The sequence below is a fragment of the Ambystoma mexicanum genome, chromosome 13 (genome assembly GCF_040938575.1).
Source record: "Ambystoma mexicanum isolate Mex_15411 chromosome 13, UKY_AmexF1_1, whole genome shotgun sequence".
NCBI lineage: Eukaryota > Metazoa > Chordata > Amphibia > Caudata > Ambystomatidae > Ambystoma > Ambystoma mexicanum.
This window is the reverse complement of record NC_090938.1, coordinates 138,895,501-138,909,830: the sequence shown is the minus strand read 5'-3', so window position 1 is coordinate 138,909,830 and position 14,330 is coordinate 138,895,501. Positions and strand designations below refer to the sequence as shown.

The window sequence follows — 14,330 nt, the reverse complement described above, 5'->3', positions numbered from 1 at the left end:
GAAGGTAATTTCTGGGTAGCAAGGGTCTAGGTGGGTTCTGGTTGGGTAGCACAGGCTAACCTGGGGAAGAATGGGTCATAGTTAGAGGCAGAAGTCATTGTTGGGCATCATGGATTAAGGTTTGGCATTGCAGGTTATGGGTGGGGTGTACAGTCGTAATTGGGAAAACAGTTCATGTTCGAAAATCACGGGTTGTGGCTTGAAAGCAGAGCCCGAGGTTGAAAAACATAGGACCTAGTCGGGAATCATTGGTCTTTGTTAAGAAGCACAGGTGGTAGGTGAATACCACAGCTATTGGCGAAAGTTAGAAAACACAGGTCCTGGTGTGTAACCACAAGTCATCCTTGGGAACCTCAAATCATGGTTCAAAAGCATAGGCCTTTTCTTTGAAGCAATTGTCATGTTTGGGGAGCATGGGTGGTGGTGGTTGGGAAGCGCAGGTTATGCTTGGAATGCACAGCACATGATTATGAAGCAATTGATGGGAAGTATGGGTTATAGTCGGGAATCTCGGTCATAGCTGGGAAACACAGGTCATGTTTGGAAATATGGAAGTGTGGCTTAGCACAGGTCATGGTTTGGAAGCACAGGGCCTACTGTGGAAGCATTGGTCATGATAGAAAGCGCAAAGTTGATGGTTGGATCTCACAGGTCATTTCTGGCAAGTATCTGTTATAGCTGGAGATCGCAGGTCATGGTGTGGAACCAAAGGTCATGCTTAAGGATCACAGGTCATGGTTGAAAAGCACAAGCCCTTACTGGGAAGCAATGGTCATGGTTGAAAAGCATAGGTCTTGTTTGGGAGGCACAGGGCATTGCTTCTTAGCATGGGTTAGGGTTCGGAATCACATTTCATGGTTGGGAAGCATGGGCCACAGTTGGGAAGTATGGTCATGTTTGGGACTCGTGGGTTATGGGCAGGTAAAATGGGTTCTATTAGAGAAGCAAAGGTTGGGTCTGGATGGGTAAGGACAGTTTTTGGTGGTGGGAAAAGCTCATGATGTGAAATCAATTTACATAATTGCCTTAAGGTGATGGGGAATTCGTTTTCGTTACAAAAGGTACATCTATAATGGTTTGTAAACAGTAGACAGAATAAGGAATCAAGGTTTATGGTTTGGTAGCACAATGCCGTAGTGCGGAAGCACATATCATCATGATGGAGGAGCCATGAACATAGGCGTAGCAGCTTGTTTCATGATATGGGGGCCATGTTCATAAAAATATGGGTCATGAATTGGGAGCATGAGTGATCGTGTTGGAGCAGTCGCTACACACATAGCAGCATAGGTCATATTAGAAAAGTCATGGTCATGGATACGTAGACATTGCTGCCAATGAAGACTCATTGATTATAGAGAAGCATCTGTCACCATGTGGAAACACAGATAATATTGAAGCCTCCCACATGGTGAATAAGAATAGGTTGTGATGTCAAAACGTGAGTCTAGGTTGGTGGACAAAGGTAATGATTAAACAAGCAAGAGGAGTGGGAAACCTAATGCTATGCAGTGGAAGTAACAGTCATGGTGAGATGCATGGATCGAGTTGGAGCAGAGCAAGTCAGGGTGGAAGAAGCATTTCATGATGGGAAGAAAAAAGGATGTGGAGGCATAAAAAAAGGGAGGAGGAAGCGTTGCTTGCATGGGAAAGGATAAGACGGGCATGGAAGAACAGACCATAGTTGGCAGACTGGGCTCACAGTGAGTAGACTCACCATTCTGCATACCCTCAAACTCTGAACTAAACACAACCACACCTATACCGCACCACAAATCTGCACGCACTTCACAACACCCAACACAAAACCATTCCATACAAAATCATACCGCAACCCCACATGATGGCTACCAACTGAAAACACACCTACGCTTAGTGACAATAACATTGACTCTTTCCAGCTTGGACTGAAAACAATATTCTTCAGCTAAACATCTATTGAGCATGACCCTGTAATTTTGTACTGCAACCTACACTGTCCCGTCCTCCGACATGAATGCCTTGCTATGTTTTTTTGTGCCCTGATGCCCACGGGTTCCCGGCGCGATATAAATAAATTAAATACATTTTAAAAATGACCAGTTTCTCCGATCTGAAGCTGCCAACAGCACATCAAAGCTCTTTTGCACTTCTCCCTCTCAATCCCACTAACATAACCCCAACCCTTCTTCCATTGCAGATCCACCAGAGCGCCAAAAGACCACCTATGTGGCAAGAGTGCACAATACTAGACCCATTAACATTAGTCATGATATATAAGCCATGTTTACCGTGGATAACTATATGCCATGTAACCACAGCTGGTATTGTGGAGAAGCATGGTTAAGCAAGGAAGCATGCCACAGGGTGGGAAAAAACAGGGAGGGCAAGAGGGGTCATGGAGGTCAAAAAAGGGTTGTGGCAGAGAGGAGGAAACTACATGGGGCAACTGCTACAGCAGGGGGCTCAAATCCGGGGGGGCTTTTGGGAGGCTTATTGTTTTTAATGGACTCCTTCTTCCCATGGATTCCTCCTCATTGATGTTTATCTACCAGCGCAGCTGCTCTTCAGAACTTTTTCTGCTGCCTGACGCTGCTACATGCCCCATGCGGGACATGACGTTGGGGCTAGTATACATAGAGGTGCTGCGCCCCATGTGCACAGTTCCTTTATTCTGCGCTTCCTGTTTGCTTTAGGAACACCGACGCCAAATGTCTGTTTTGGACCCGCTCCACATCTGTTTTTACTGTCTCTGAAGGCCACAGAATGCAGGATGGCATGTCGTGCCAATCGATGCACCTGAAGGTGGTTCGAGAATGTAAGGTGAAGCTGTTAACCTTTCTCCACAAGGAGAGAGTTGATAAAGGAACCTGTTTGAGGTCGTCGGGCATGCACTGCGGCACAGAGGAACAGTCCCCTATCCGAAAGGACAAGAAAAAGAATCAGTGCAAAAGATCCAGATCACCCTGTGGGCCTTCAAGGCGCCATTCTCCTTAGTCTTTAAAGAAGAGGAGCCACCACTCCAGGGAAGCTCCAGAGGATCAGGCTCAGCTAGTACCTTTAGCAATTCAATCCTGCATTCCAGAGAAATGAGAGGCCTTCATGCAGAAGATGCTCGACATTTTCACCAATGCCCCAATACTGGCGACACTGGCTTTGTCCTCGGGCCTGACAGCTTCGGCCTCGACCAAGCCAATGAATCCCACCACGCTTGGACAAGCTGGCATGGAATCAGACAGGAGACACTGTAAGATCCTGTCAAAAGGTCGCACTGTTTCATCTTCGGACGTTGGTCCGCTGATGTCAGCATACCCTTACATGACGCCACCGGCGCCCGCCGTCACAGTAATGCCAGAGTCACGAGGGAATTCGCTCTGCTCCATAGAGGCGCATAAATGGCACATTTGGAGGACATTTATGAGGAAAGGGGCCACATCCCTTTCGGGAGTTTTATGGGGAACAGGGGGACCTGGTTGGTCTTGTGACTGACTTGCAGAAGACAAGTGGCCTGGACACCTCCTCAGCTCCAATCGCAGGCAAGCCCCAAGCTACTTTTCAGCACTTAATGGCCAAGGTGGTCGACACCTTGGGGTGGTCTGCTCCTTCTTGCCCTAAGGTGCAGCATGAGTTGACAGCCATTTGTATGAGACTCCAAAGAAAGAGACCCTATTGCTGTTTAATCAGGCAATAAAGAAACCAGTTCCTCCCCTGCACTTGCGTGATCTGCATGTCACTAGACCTAGTAAGATCTTTGGTTTTGTCCTCCCTCGGCTCCCTCCCCCTTTGCCTCGTCGCGCCTTGAAGCACTTGTGTATAGGCGCATTATAAATACCATATCATATCATAAATCTGGAAGAAACCAGCCTCAGTACTCACTTTTGACTGGGACCTAGCTAAGAAGCATGTGCCGGCCCCTTCGGACCCTATGTTCATCTATGCTCATGAATCACTGGAAGGTTTGGTGGGACAGGCTGCTACGGCAAACCTAAAGACAACTTCTTTTCTGTCCTAGCCCCTGACAAGGAGAGCAAGCAACTAGATGCATGGGGATGGAAGATTTTCAGCTCTTCAAGCGTGGGTTTCTGTTGTATGAACACCACCTGGGCCCTGGCCAAGCTTTCTTTCGGACACTTGTCTGTCATATCGGACACGGCCGTGTACATCCCTGAGGGCAAGACACAGAATGGTTTTGAGGCTTTGGTGAAGGACGGCAAGATAGCCTGCTGCCATATCCTTCAGTCAGGTCTGGATTTTGGAGACTGTGTGGCAAAGATCATGGCTACCAGCACAGTCTTGCAAAGGTTCTTGTGGCTCAGGATGTCCAGCTTTGTGCCTGATGTTCAACAGAAACTTCAGGACATGCCTTTTGATGGCATGAACCTGTTCGATGAGTCTTTGAAGAAATTTCAGGCTTCAAAAACGACTGCAAAAATTGCTTGGTCTAGCAGTCCAGCAAAAATGGCCAGCAAGCCCCGTGGGCGGGACCAAGGGATTTTGTCCTTTTGCCACCTGTGCCCAGTGAGGAAGAGGTCAGCACTCCTCGGGCAGTGATGGCCCAACAGATGTAGGGGCATGGGTGCGCCCAGAAGAGGTGCCTCCACTTCCAATGTGCCCTTCACCGCCCCTGGTGCAAAGCCTTTGTGAAAAGGACTACCACCACGTTCCCCAGTGTGGAGGCAAGATATCCCATTTTGGCAGGCAATGGAAGCTTACCGGCTATTCACCAGAGATACGGTTTCCCTTTTGCTCTCTACCCTTTGGACTACCCTCTGGGCAATATCCCTTGCCTCCGGATTCCCCCCGGGGGAGGAAATCAGTTCCAAAAACAGGCAGGGGGTTGGTACTGCTCCAAACGAGGCAGGGGGTTGGTATTCAACATATTTTCTGGTGACGAAGGAGGGTGGGAGCCTTACACCCATCCTTGATCTGCGGCTTCTGAACTTGTACTTGCACATGGACATGGTCAAGATTGTTCACTCTGGCTCAGATTTTCCAGGCCTTGGACCTTGGCATTTGGCTGGATGCTTACTTCTGTGTGGCCATCCACAGGAAACACAGGAAGTATCTTAGTTTCAATTTGGGGTTCGGTCACTATCAGTTCAAGGTCCTGTTTGGCCTTTCTTCAGTAGCTGGCAGTGGTAGCAGCTCGCCACAGAAGGGGAGAGCATTCATGTTTTTCCCTATGTGGATGACTGGCTCAACCAAGCCTGTTCCCCAGACTAGGCATCGGCACATTTGTATTGGGCATGCAACCTATTGCACAGCTTGGGCTTCTCCCGTAAATTCACAAAGTCTCAAGTTCTGCCATCCCTGTCCCTCTGTTTCATTGGAGCGGTCTTGGACACTCGCCTGGGTGGGGCCTTCCTGCCCGACCACAGAGTGGCGAACATCTCAGAGATAGGACCATGTCTTCGAATCTAAGGAAAAGGTTCCATCCTGGACTTTTCTGCTCTTGCTGGATCCTATGGTCTTCTATATCCTTGTAGTGCAAGGAGCCCAGTTACGCATTGTATGGTATGGTTTAACATTTTTACAGCGCAAACTAAGACCCAGAGGAATGTGGGCGTTACACAGGCTAAACAAGCAAGCAACTTGGGGAGACCGTTTGGAGACAACCAAGCTCAAAAGAGATGGGTTTTCAGAAGCTTACAAAATTGTAGATGATCCACAGTGTCTTGGAGATAAGCTGGAAGAGAGTGCCACAAAGTAGGGGCCAGGACCGAAAAGAAACATCACCCTGCTTGAGCCCTACGATACTTTGGGATTTTCCTCAAAATTCGTGAGGAAGAGCGAAGAGTTCTAGACGGCCTATAGAGGCTCAGTTTAGCATGGAGATAATTAGCTCTGGCCTTGTGTATGGCACAGTGCATAACACAAAGTATCTTAAATTCAATCTGGCTGGTTACAGGAAGCCAATGCCGCTGACATAGGAGACCCTGTAAATGAGAATTTTATTTCATTTATTTATTCTTTATTTGTAATTCTGGTTTTTCTTACTCAACCTTACACAAGAAAAAAGCATATAAATAAACAATTCTATGTGTGAATTACAATTACATAAATACAAAATTTGCATTAAAATTTACATCCCAAGAAAAGAGCATAACTTCTTTAAAAAGGAAGAAAAGAAAAAAAAAGAAAAAGAAAAAAAATTGGGTATCACATTCAACTTTGTGCTTGTCACATACAATGATAAAAACTGAAGCGGAAACAACAAATTTATGTTACCATCTTAGCTCTATCAGTCCAGCCCTGTGCAGAATGTTTTCATGACAGCAATCATGGCCACAGTTTCCTCGCCACTCCAGATTCTTACAAACAAATCTTCTGATTTGAGCAATGCAAAATTATGTATAAATCACCCCAGCCATAGAGTCCTGATTATTCCCAGTGCGGGAAATTCATAACATCGTGCTCTCTATCTTGTAGCACAGCTACCGAATTTCGCAGGAGCTGCAAACTTTGGACAAAATAAAAAGGATGGTTGGCTCAAATAAATGTCATTGCAATAATCTAAAGCATGAGGTTGCTCCAGTGGCTTCTGAGTTAACAATGGTCTCAGTATCAGGGACGGACTTCGGATCTCCTTCAGGTCTCGTTGGTGGTTCCTGAAAGACAGCCTTCTGAGAAAGGTGTTGTTTCAATCACCCTGGCCCCAATTGACTGTGACGGATGCGTGCCTGAGAAGCTGGATCACTCACCTCCAAGACCAGACAGTGAGCAACCTATGATCCCCATCACAGTGCCAGGCACACATCAATCTGCTGTAGTTGAGAGCGATCCTGCATCCTTGTAGTGCCAGAAGCTTGTTTTACGCATGAGGTTGCTCCAGTTGCTTCTGAGGTCACAGTGGTCTAAGTTTAAGGGACAGACAACACAGTAACCATATGTTACCACAAAAAGCAGGGCGGTATGGGCTCCTTGCTTCTGTGCAGGCAAGCAATGAGGTTGTGGTTCTGGGGAACAGCTTTTCTCTGAAGGCGGCTCACCTGGCCATGTGTTGTCGGATGCCCTATGCAGACAGTCTTCGACTTTCCACAAGTGGGGGCTCTGCCGAGAGGTTCTGGAGAAGATTATTTCGCGATGGGGTTCAACTGGATTTCTTTGCTTTCAATGTGAACAGGAAGTGCAAGTGGTTTTACTCCATCAAATTCCATCATCAAATGACTTTAGAGGACGCCTTGACAGTCTAATAGGACTTTGACCTGCTCTGGTTCTTATAAGGCTATGCCTGTTAGGTGCACAATGATCTTGATCACTATGGATTGAGCCCGCACAACGTGTTACCTGGAGTTGCTGGACATGGCCATCTGCCCTGCCTTGCACCTGCTGCTACAAGAGGACAAACATTCTCTCCTGCTCGGAGGGGAGGGTTCTGCGCCAGAACCTCCACAGCCTGTACCTTCATTCCTGGCTGCTGAACTGTTGAGATATAAGGAGTGGGATTTGTAGGTGACGTTCTGGGCGTGCTCCTCTCTGCTAGAAGGCCCACCACCTAATTAATCTATGCCTGCAGGTTGTGTGATGTTTCTGCGTGGTTGCGGGACAAGGAGCTAGACCCCTTTTCTTGCTGTACATCCTCTGTTTTGGATTTTCTGCTGTACTTGGCCCGGTAGGGCCTGCAGATTGGCTATGTGGCAGGTTATCTTGCAGCCATTTCAGTATTCAAGAGAACACAAGTGCAGGGCTCATTTTTCACGATCCACATAGTCACAACATTTCTGAAGAGTCTTTGTAGTTTGTTCTTCCGGCGTGGGATTGAAATGTAGTGTTAACATTTGTAATTGGTACTCGGTTTGAGCCCCTTCATTCCCGTTCATTAGGATTGCTTACCCTTAAGGTAATCTAGCTGTTCGCTGCCACTTCTGCAAAACATGGGAGTGAGCTACGAGCATTATCTGTTCAACCACCCTACTTGGTTTTCTCAAAGGAGGAGGTGGCATTGAGGGTAGCTAATCCTTCCTCCCTAAGGTGGTCTCAGATTTCCAACCCTCTCAAAAGATCCATCATCCTTTCTCTTTTTCCACCGCCTCATCCTTTCAAGGCAAAGCGTTTTCGTTGGCTGGACCGGGTGCAGGCCCTCAGTTACTACGTCTCTCAGATGAGAGAGGCCAGGAAAGAGGAGCAGATTTTCATTGGTTCCACTGGTGCACTTGCTGGCCGGTCTGTGACCAAACAGACCCTGTCAAGATGGATCATTCTGTGCATCTCAAGATTCTATGATCTGGCGATAAGGAGGTCTCTGAGGGTCTTAGCGCTCACTCCACAATAGGGTTGGCTGCCATGTGGAGCCCCTGTTCTGGATGTTTGCCAAGCAGCTCAGTGGGCTTCATTGCACATGTTCGCTATACATTAGTGATTGGATTGTATGTCTGGTCAGTACGCCCATTTTGGCAGAGCTGTCCAGTTTTCTGGTTTAGGTGGTATCATTACTGTCCTCCCTCCTCCAGGAGTATGTACTGCTTTGGGAGTTAATCAAAGATGAGGAATATATGGGAGAAAGGAGTACATGAGAAGAACAAATTACAACTCTTGGTAATGTTCTTTCTGATGGACATTCCTCCCATGGATTCCTCTTTGGCCTCCCTACCTGCCCCTCTTGTCGGATAGTTAGTGCACCTTGGTTTTGCGGTCCATCAGCGTCAGAGTGCTAGAAAAAAATGGTGGAACTGAGGTCACAGGGCGCTGAGCCTTTTTACATACTAGGACGACATGTCTGGCAGAGGGAGCATAGAGGCTTTGAGCGGAGCCGACACGGAGCCGCACTGCACCCCCTGGCTGTGGAAAAACTTCTGAAGAGCAGCTGCACTGGGAGATGCATATCACAGATGAGGAATCTGTATGGAGAACGTCCATCAAGAAGAATATTAACGAGAGGTAAGTAATTTGTTCATCATGAAGAGAAAGTGAATTTCATGCTGGGAAGTGTTGTAATTTATGGGCGGTAAAATGGTGGGCAAGAACCATAGAGAGGGAGTTCATCTGAAAGAAAATGAGCACCACTCATACTTTTTTTTTTTTAATTTAAAGCAACAACGGCACTGCGCCCAGACAGCCACGTCAGGAGCGTCAGTGAAGGTAAGAGCCCCATTTAAACTTTCCCACTTAACTCTATACCTGGCACCTTTGGCTTAAGGAACTGTCATTGCTTTTCAGCCCTCACATTATATAGTACTGGACACCATAGGTGAGAACCTTTACTAAACATGTCCATATGCCTGCTGCTTGTGCCAGAAGGTGAAGAACCCATTCATATGTCTACTCGCAAGTCCTTTTACCCTGTATCTCTGGCAGAAAGAGAGTGATTCTTAAAACTTACACTCTGTTCTATAGCATACCTATTGTAGGGGGAAAACTGCTAAAGCCCTTTCATTTTGTATGCCTTGACGCTTGGATTGAGAAAGCACCACCCCCATTTTTGCCTTTTGTTTTACACTTGCGACCAGTAGCACAGGTGTGAACCTCTGAACCTGCCACAGCTTTTGTGCCTCTTGACTATGCTTCTTTTATCTCTTATAATAGATATGCTGGCCCATACTGTACACGTTTTTGGAACAGCACATAATTAGGTGATCTCCCTCGATAACCTGTCATATAATGTTCTAAAAGGTAGTAATTTGCAGTCCTCTTTATGTAAAGTGCAAATCTATAAATGCAAAGAATCATCCAAGTCTCTACTTGCACCCTTGCCCTGCTCCAATCAATGCAATGCATACAGCTCAGGATGCAGAGCCTCTGAGGCCTCAAACGGGCACGTTGAAGTCCATCACGTAGGGCAGTTAGTATTGTTTCCTGACACTCCTGGATTACAGGCTCTTAAACAATTATCCACATTCCTGACTTTTGAGCCGTCAAACATTCCAGCAAAGGTCTAGGGTTAAGCATCTACTTTTGTGGACTTTCAAAACAACAAGATTTAGCACTAAATGATCCCACTATTAAACACAATGAGGTTTAAAAAAATGGGTATATGAATTTCCTGAAGAAAACACTTATTGAGAGGAAATGCTTACTTGTGGGAGACTCCTGTAGAGACTGATTGTCAAGTGTATAAAACCATTATGGATAGGGAAAAGGGCTCCTGACATGGAGGTTTTGCAAGTAATTCATTGGCAAGATTAGATGTGTGAAACATGATTATGGCACTCTCGCCATACTAGAAAACCCAACATGATGGAACGGATCGAGTGTGTATGGTTTTTCTAGATCAAAGTATTGATGGATCAAGACCTTCATGAAAAGAGGGATGTTTAGATGTGACAGCGGAGAGATGGGCACCAGGAGATGGGCTCTTGAAACTACAGAGAACTCTAACAATGTGTTTATTTTGGATATTTTTAGACCCCCCACTCAGAAAAAGGGCGTTGCATATCACTGTGTTAAAACTGGGAAATGTTTTAGTGTGAGACAACCTTGTTCAGACAGGGAATAGTTACATGTTAGAAACCATAATTCACAAAAAAGGGGTGATCCTTCACACACTCCTGAAGGATTTTCAGTGTGACAAAGTTCCATGTGAAGGGGTGGGAACGTTTGCATATGAAACACCCCTGATTAGAAGATAATGCTTCAGTGGGAGTAATATCATGAGTGGGATTTTTTTCTCCATAAGATCAGGTTCAGAGGTGAGTGGAAGGGCAGGAGATAGAGTAATTCGAAAAACCAATACCCAAGTTGTTTTAGCTGAGGCATTGGGATTAATTGCCCATGAGCCTAGAAAACCTCGGGACTGCTCAGAAGTATGATCATCAATCAGAGAGAGTAAGAGGGTGTCTCTCTGAGTAATCACAAGGGTAAAAGCAAAGGTTGGCTATTACAAACCCCAAAGAGAGAATAGTATTTCAATGTGGGAGATCATACCAAATGAAAGTGAGTAGCTGAGTGTGGCTGTCATCTAGTATCCAAGAAGGATGTGTGTGACAGGATTCGAGCCATTTATGACTCACTGAGTGTATGGAACATCACTCTCCCAAAAATTTCGTAGATTGTCAAATTAGTAACTCTAAAAGGAAGATTAAAGATTGCATATGAGCGTTCCATATGAGCGTTCCTAGGTACGGGAATGTTTAAACTCAATGTTGTAGGGCATTACAAGTCCACTGGTGTGTATGTGTACATTCTGAAAATATCTCTGTAGCATGTTACTACTGTTCCCACATTGTAATGCAAATACTTACTTCATGTTGGTTTTCTGTGTGCAAGTAATTGCAGCATTGTTAGTGTCTTGGAAGAAATGAGCAGCATTCCACTCCATATGGACTGTGCCCATTCTGTTTTCTACAATGTTCAGCTTTTTCTGTAGAAGGGCTAGTAACGGCTTGCTGGAGAAATGAATGTTCCATGGTCTGGTCATGATGGTGTCAGCTATATTGCCTAAAGATGAGTCTATGGAATGTCACTGGTGCACTCCAGGATAGGCTGTGGATGAAATAACTCCACCTTCCAGTTCTAAGGTGCAACAGTGTCTGTTTGCGGGATCATTGCTTAATAACACATTTTTGCATAACTGAAGCTCACGTGGCAACAAAATAGGCAATCAGTTTGGATGCATAAAGTGTAATTTAGTATCCAATAAAAAGTCTCAACCATTCCTCTAAGAACAATAAAGTGGAACAGCGTCTTGTTGGATGGAATGCCAGCCTTTAGTGTGCTCTATGCTGGTGCAACACAATAAGCATGTTCAATGGACATTCTAAACCAGCATACCAAAAACAAATACACCCCCTCCACACTAAACCAATATGGGACCTCAAAACACCTTCATTTCCAATGTTTGTTAAGCATATTTTCCTCAGTCTGTGGGTCAACTGCTCCCTTATGAGTCTTTGAGCTGTGACCCCTTCCCCCAACTGTCACACTAAATAAATATGGATAACGCCTGATCACCAGAGAAACCTCAATAAACCTGCTCCTGTAAGATAAAATGTACCTTATCCACCTGCACTTTTTATCTCCTGAACTTTTCAATTATTTGCTCCGTCAAATCATTTATGTCAGTAAATATGTGCGTCATTGTAAAATGTTCAAACCTTTTCTTGCTGATAAGAGGGTATATAGAAGCTACTTTCCAACCTGCTCTCACTGATCAGAGGGAATACAGAAACCATCCTCCTTGCTAGTTCGTCAGGACTTGCAGACAATAGGCCTCATTTCTGTTAATTGTGTTTAACTGCTCGAGAAGCAGAAGTAAAGCTGGGCTTCTGGGTCTTTGAACAAAGTTATTTGTTCTCGTTTCTTGTGTAAAGTTGTACATAGCTCGGGCACAATGTTACAGCTCAATTCCAGGCCACTTTTTCTATTCTATGTATTTTATTTATTATTCCGAGACATTTGCAGCCCTGGTGTACAGTTGAATAGCCTGACTCTGCTTCATTCCTAAATCTTGGATTTCCTTTCTGTATGCTCGCTCTAGAAATGCTGGATTCCAATGCTGGATATGTCTCTGTTCTTTGCTTTGCCTGCATCTGCCAAATTCCTTGCTTTGAGATGCATTTGCCGCCTCCTCCCTCTGAAGCCGCCTCAGTCATAGGTTTCAGAGTTCTCCACGGCTTGTCTGCCTCTATCTGCAAGATGTCTACCTTTCGATTTAGCATGTCTTAGTACTAAAGTTGAGTTGACTTTGGAGCACCCTGGTTCTTTTGCACTGTTGGATTTTAGGACATTCTGAAGATATCTTACTTCTAGATATCAGGTGTCTCCAGCCTATCATGCTCTCTATTAACTGCTTAGTATCTAGATTTGTAATGTGTTATATCTACCCTCTTAAATCTGCAAAATTTTTTGTTCTGCGTTGTGACCTTGTTTGCTTTAACTTTCTGGAGCATCTGGTTTGAGGTCCTTGGTGCCTGGAAAAGGCATGTGTAGTTAAGGATCATTTTTACGTGGCATCAATGCATCACTGGCCCCCAAACATTGTATAATATATTTGGGAGATGAGTCATGTCCTTAGGTGTGTGCTTGCCTTTGCCCTTGTGCTGTTGGAGTAGCAGATTGGAGGTGTATCCCGACACCTGTCCTCTCTATCACAGCCTTATACCCGGACCTGCAATGTTCCCTACCTGCCTGCCACAGAGCTGCCTTCACTCTACTTTAAACAAGTGCCAGGTTGCCTTATTTTAATGGAGTCTTTGCATTCCCAGACCGTAGATGTGTTTTGCTTGCCCCCTCTGGCACTAATATTTCTTGAATGGGTACATGTCTCATTCCTGCTATCCGGCACAGCATTCTGATTCTTGCTGATTTAAGAGAAATTTCAGTGGCCAGTAGCCAGTTATACATCTCCAAACCCTGGCATGGCTTACATGGTGAAAGACCATTGCTGGAGGTCGGGTGGAGCTCTTACCTCTGCGCAATAAGATGGAAGGGCCGATCAGCAGACAATTTCGATTCCTCTAATTTTGGTGTCTACATGAGGAAAAAAGGCTGGGGAGGTGGATGGGGAGAATGATAAAATGAATGACAAACATTGCTCGACACTGTTTCTAAAACACTTTTTTATAATGTCAAACAGGGGAGAGACGGCTTGAGCAACTTGTTACCCCCCAGATGTTTTCTAATGGTAAATATTTTTGTTTGCTCTCCATTCTATCATTATCTCTGATTTCTATTTTCCTCTATTTTCTTATTTCGTGTTTCCTTTCTGAGCTCCCTCTCAGTTTCCCTCTTCCTTTTCATCTCTTGTCCTGTTTTCCTTCCATCATTTCTCTGCCTCTATCCTCCTTTCCCACTCTCCCCTGCCTAGCCATCCTTCTCATTCTACTTCCCTCTTGTGACTGCAGTGCTCCCTCATTTCCATTAGTGCATTCTTTACCTTGGTTTTGAGATTCCTTTCTATTTTTTCTTTTTCTCTCAGCCTCACCTTCTCTCTCCCCTTTCACACATGCTTTCTCTCTCACTCTGGCTCTCTCCCTCTCTACATTTTTCTGTTTCTCTTTTTACATCGAGATAACATTTCTCGATGTGTTTGTCTTGGCCACTGGGGCCTTCTAACTAACCTGCATGCTAGAGTTTCAGCAGGAAGCATTGAGTCTGAACAGCTGTTTTAAAAGCTGTATATTCCCAATGCTGCTGGAGCCTGCCTGGCCCTCTAAGATTCTGTTAATAACATTGTGTCCACCCACTGCTTCCTGTGCCTGCATAGCCCCTCTAAGCAGGTATTTTTAAGAATGTGTCCAACCGCTGCTTCCAGGCATCTGAGCAGTTGTTCATAACACTGCGCCCCCCATCTTCTGCTGCTTGTGCCCACTTGGCCCCTCTAAGTAGTTGGCCTGGTACTTATGGGCTTCTATCGCTAACCATGCATCCCTCCACTCCTGCCTATGTGTGCTGCGCTCCCCTGAGATGTTTTTGCT

At 45.5% G+C, this 14,330-nt stretch overlaps 1 protein-coding gene and 1 long non-coding RNA gene across 8 annotated transcripts in view; one reads left to right on the top strand and one right to left on the bottom strand.

The window, feature by feature from the left end:
* SCUBE3 (signal peptide, CUB domain and EGF like domain containing 3) overlaps nt 1-14,330 on the top strand; it is a 785,923-nt gene that overhangs the window by 492,854 nt on the left and 278,739 nt on the right. For 3 of the 7 annotated variants that reach the window (XM_069633476.1, XM_069633475.1, XM_069633477.1), the window contains exons 7-8: nt 9,010-9,057; nt 13,490-13,537. The exons of 2 other annotated variants lie outside the window; for them this stretch is intronic. In XM_069633476.1, coding sequence (XP_069489577.1) covers nt 9,010-9,057; nt 13,490-13,537 — 96 coding nt within the window. The remainder of the gene's footprint in view (nt 1-9,009; nt 9,058-13,489; nt 13,538-14,330) is intronic. 2 more of the 7 variants (XM_069633479.1, XM_069633478.1) reach the window with 2 other exon arrangements.
* Nucleotides 1-14,330, bottom strand: part of LOC138520988 (uncharacterized) — a 258,021-nt gene that overhangs the window by 5,058 nt on the left and 238,633 nt on the right. The gene's annotated exons all lie outside the window — the stretch shown is intronic.